Source organism: Gossypium raimondii, chromosome 10, assembly GCF_025698545.1.
Source record: "Gossypium raimondii isolate GPD5lz chromosome 10, ASM2569854v1, whole genome shotgun sequence".
Lineage (NCBI taxonomy): Eukaryota > Viridiplantae > Streptophyta > Magnoliopsida > Malvales > Malvaceae > Gossypium > Gossypium raimondii.
The window spans coordinates 16,655,521-16,660,696 of NC_068574.1; the positions used below are offsets into that span (position 1 = coordinate 16,655,521).

The 5,176-nt window shown below is 36.5% G+C and overlaps 1 protein-coding gene across 1 annotated transcript; it reads right to left on the reverse strand.

Moving 5' to 3' along the window:
* Positions 1 to 205: 205 nt before the first annotated feature.
* Positions 206 to 4,404, reverse strand: LOC105775779 (PHD finger protein At1g33420). The gene is made up of 5 exons (XM_012598285.2): positions 3,971 to 4,404; positions 3,161 to 3,287; positions 2,631 to 2,846; positions 1,391 to 1,999; positions 206 to 1,207 (listed from the first exon to the last, which is right to left on the reverse strand). Exons 1-5 carry the CDS (start codon positions 4,299 to 4,301, stop codon positions 397 to 399), a joined length of 2,094 nt encoding a protein of 697 aa, XP_012453739.1. The 5' UTR covers positions 4,302 to 4,404; the 3' UTR covers positions 206 to 396.
* Positions 4,405 to 5,176: the final 772 nt, after the last annotated feature.

Sequence of the window (5,176 nt, forward strand, 5' to 3'; positions counted from 1 at the left end):
GGCCATAGATTTTTCTTTCTTTCATGAGATTTCGATCAGAGGGTTAAAGATATGCGATAGTTGGAAACTTATAAGGTTAAAAGGAAGTTTTGGTGACAAATAGCCAATCGGTATCTTACATTTGACTCAAAGGCCTCACAAATAACGTAAATTATCACCCCCAAAATAAAAACAAAATGGATATAGGGGAGGGCACCCAAAAATATTGTGGAAAAGATAACTCCAAGGGAATGATCGTTCCTCATATGCTACCCCTTTTTTCCTTCTTTAAATTAAATCAACTTAGCAAAATTATATACAAAGAAACAAGTAACTGCCTTGGCGACTTTAAGCCAGTTACTATTTATGTACACATTGATAAAACCTCCCTTTAAACACCAAAAATATCCCCTGATTTCAACGAACGTCATAAGAAGTTGCCAAGCCCTTTCCAAAGCTTCCACTCTCATTCTTACACTGCACAACAGACAGAGTCATTTGTAGGGATTCTTTGCATCTATTGCAAACAAACTTGGCAGGCACTGCATCAGAATCGTTAATTCCGAAACATCTTGTGTGCTGCCACACCCCACAAACATCACACGCCAACATCCTTTCTCCATCATCATCCTTAGCTCCACATGTGCAATCCACTGTCCACCTCTCGACCCCCCTTTCCAACCTATATTTACTAAGCCCGCTTTTTCCCAAGCATCTCCCTCGAACTCGAACAGATCCTGTTGACCCCATCAATAGCTTGACCTGGGTGGAATCCTCCACACCAGTATAACCAAGCAACTCTTCAGCTTGGAATCTTCTGAATGCCAAGTATACTTCTTGAAAAGCCTTCGAAGCTTCGATCTTAAGGTCTAATACAATAGCATTTATGGGTAACACTACTAATTCTGCAGGTGGATCTGGAGTGATTTCTTTATGTTGATCCATTAGCTCCAACTCACATGAGATGCAAATTACATCTTCATTCCCACTTGATAATTTTTCATTATTGTAATGTTTCACAAATTGCTTGCAGTCAAGGAGCTTCTCAGCTGAGCTGATGGTAAGATTTCTTATTGCTTCAGGAAGGCAGGTCGACATGGTTTGAGGATGGAGTATGGATTCATACAATAATTTAAGATCTTGCTTAAGAATTTCCTTAGATGGAAGAAAATTAGGAACACAATTATCATTGCAATTGGTGGTGATGGAAACATTTTGAGGCTCAAGTCTGTAAAAGATGAAAACAACATATTAGAGTATGTACTATAAGAGATTAAATGATCAATAAATAGAAGGGTCAGTAATAATCCTATGATTAATAAATTGTTCAGAGATCGAAAAATCTAATCGTTGCACCTGCTAAAGACATGTTTGTGCAAATAAGGGCATATAAAGAGACCAAATCACATACCTATACTCGAGAGAACCAGAATTAGGATTGTGTCTTGCCTTAACAACCATTCCTTCTACGGCCAATTTCCCATTAAGTTCCATGAGGCAATGATCGAGGAGTGTTGGAGGAGCCACTCTACAGACAGCTCCCCTAAGAGCACGAGAACTTACCCAGTTTGAACCAGATACCGCCCGAAGTACTCTAAACATGGCCTCTTCAACTCGTACAACATCAACTCTACTCCATGATAGAACACTTGAAGTACGTTGTTTCTTGAAGGTAGCATCCCCAACCCTTAAGGAAGACTTATGGGCATCATGGATCAACCTCATCAGAAAAGAAAAGACATCTTTTATATTTAGAAGCTCACACTTTGACAAAGACCGATAAAATGAGATAACATCCTGAAGTCGAGTACTAGGTTTCGATCCTTGCGGTAGAAACAAGGATAATGGAAGGCTAGAAAGAGTCTCAATAGCAGATCTATATGCATCAAATGTCAGGGCAAAACTACCAGCACCAAATTCATAACCCCAATCCCCATACCATGGATGGCCTTTGGTAATGGCATGAAGTAGCCGGTACTCCAACCCATACTTCTTTGACACATCTGTCACACTTACTTTCCTGCTTGTATGATAATGCAGAACAGTAAGACAATAACTCCATAACATGACAAAGTTCAATCATATAGCTAAATGAATCCAAGTAATACGTAAATTGATCAACCATACAAAATAAGAATACATAACAAAACTGATCATAATATTGTTTGAGAAAATTCCTTACAAAGCCCTTAAATAGGACATACATATCCAGATAACTATTAGCACAAAATGATACCCTCTACCATTTTCTTTTTTGGCAAGAAAAAGTTTTACACTAACCCAATTAAATATTTGCAATTTACATAGAAGTTATTTAAATAATTTGGTAGTGTTTTATGACTAATACTAGATAATTGAAAGGAAGATATTAATATCAAATGTTACCAAGTTTTTCTCCTATTCCTTTTTTTCGATTTTTTTTTCTTGGGGGTGAAGGGAAGGGAAAGGAAGTGTTGGGTTGGGTTATAGATGGGATTTAAAATGATCATCTAAAGCAGCATATAGATAATGACAGTAAAAACGGTCTAATTAGTGCTTGTATACTTATACAAAGGAAGGAACAATATTAGCAATGGCAAGACAATGACAGTGTCTATTCTTGAATATATAATGATAAAATTTGCAAGGAAACAAGCACTAAGATTTTTTACCTGACACCAAGGGTTTTACATAGTCGATCCCAAAAGTCCATGATATGGCATCCTGAAAGGACCCTTGACCCCCCTTCCCTGCCATTGACCCTAAGAAGGTGACCGTAACCATTAGAATGGATTACACCATGTAAAAGATGAGTGGTGTCCTCTAATTGGTGATACACCCAATCCTCTACATCATCTGTAGTTGTCACATGGTTGCATGACTTACACCTGGAAAAAAATGATGCACAAAATTAAAGCATAATTAGGACAAGATCAAAATTGGCAATAAATTAACAGATTAGCATGATAACTCATGTATAACCCAATTTGATATTGCCTAAAATTAACAGATTAGTATATTCTTATAAAACTGTGCACAATCACAAACGACGACATAGTTTAGACCACCTGGACAGTTGAATATATGTAATTAGTTAAAGTAGACAACTTGGACTATCCATTCATATTTGTAAGAATGGACATAAGAAGATCACATTTACTTGAGATAAAGAATTGTAAGGAAAAAAGAATGAGTTAAAGACCTTAATTCCGACAAATGTAGGATATCTCCACAACGAACACATGGTTTATGGTAGCCACCGATGGAATTACCGTCCACCTTTATGATGAAGTGGTAGCGTTTAGAACAAACTGGATGTTCACTCCACCCTAATACGCATTCATTGGCAAAAGGAAAACATTATTCAGAGATGACCCATCAAGGAGACAAATGGACAAGCAAGAGTGGTAGGATTTTTACTTTAAAAAGAAGTCCATAAAATAAAAAAGAATTCAAAAAAAAATATGTGAGATGATGACCTGTTACAAGACAATTGTACAAGGAAGGGAGAAGCTTGAGAAACTTAAATAGCAATAGATAGATGTGACATGTGATGTGAACGGTGTTGTTCAGTAAAATAAAAACACTGTGATGGGTACAATGGTAAAATAAAAATACAGAAAAATATATAATGATGATGTCCAGTCAACATTGAAACCCACGCCTCCACCTACAATTTTATATATTAATTTATTTATTATTTACTATAAATCTAAAATCAAGCAAACGAGCAGCTCTCAAACCAATTCAACTCACCTAACCACCCTTATTTATTAATTTATTAATTATTATAATTGCCGTTGTCTATCTTCTTGTTAATTTTCCATAAAGTAAATAAAACATATTACTTTTATTTTAGTATTATTATTATTAAGCTCATTTATTAGGAATGCTATTTCCACAGAAATTGCAACAGGGTGAGGCAACCAAGGGAAAACGGAAATGCAAAGAAAATGCCTACAGATGTGTGTAAGACATAGAATCGGTCAATGAATCGATCTGATCTACTTACCAACAACTCGGCACTGGTCACAGTAGACGGATCTAGATCTAGCGACATCCTCCTCCACCACGTCTAGACAGACCACGGAGGAGGAGGAATCAAGGTTGTCTGTCACGTCATCGACTCTGAAGACGATTTGCCAAATCATCATGTGAGGGAAAAGCGACGAAAGAGGCGGCATGAGTGCGTGCTTCGTTAAAAAAGACCTAATGTTGGCACGAAATGGCGTGGTACCACCAAATCCAAAGGAAGAGGAAGTGGAAGGGAACGTCAAGAAGTCGTAGAGATCAACTGTTACTCTTCTCTTTATCCTTTTCATGGGCACAGCATTTACAACCATGCTGAAAAATGTGGCGGTCCGTGTATCCGGTTCAGAGTGCGTGAGGAAGGATTTGAGGGAGAGACCTGGTGGATCTAATGGAGGAGGAGGATCTTGGTTGTAAAAGGGGAAGGATTCGGTTGTTTAGCGGTTAGTGTTGGGATGAGGGAGAGACCAGCTTAGGGTGGGTTTGGTTTTGATCATTCATTCATCAATCAATCAGAAACAATGTTAATATCATTATATATGATATGATATTATACTGCGATATTATAGGTATTATTTGTCGGAAAAGTTTTTTATTTAAGTCAGTTTCATTTGAAATGAACAAGTGGATGGGGTTGCGGTTGGTTGGTTATCCATACACTACAATACGATTTCTTATAATTCATTTCCTTGTGCTTCTTTTAATCATGTCCGTCAGATTGGCCATTGGATAAATGAACAAGATATTTTAATATTTGCAATAAAATTTGTTAATAAGTCGATAATTCACCGGTTCTTTTAATATTGTGTTTTATTATTTGTAAAAACAAAATGTTTTTAGGGTATCTTGACCTCGTCCCATGTGTCAAGTTCCTTTCATTTTATTACACCAAGTTTTTTATCTTCACATTGAAATCAGGCCAATTATTATGGAACAATTAAAATACTTTCATGTTAAAAAAAATCAATGTATCCAAATTTAATTTTTACCACTACAAATTAATTCCTTAAGTTACACCAACAGTCACTTAACTTTGAGGTAACTATCAAAGCAGTCACTCTAGTTTTAATTCAGTCATTCAACTTTCGAAAAATAACAAAACAGTCACTAATATTATCGAAAAGAGACAAATCAATCACTCATTAACTTTTTCCATCACTGGCTTAACGACACAGCTGATGTGGCCAGT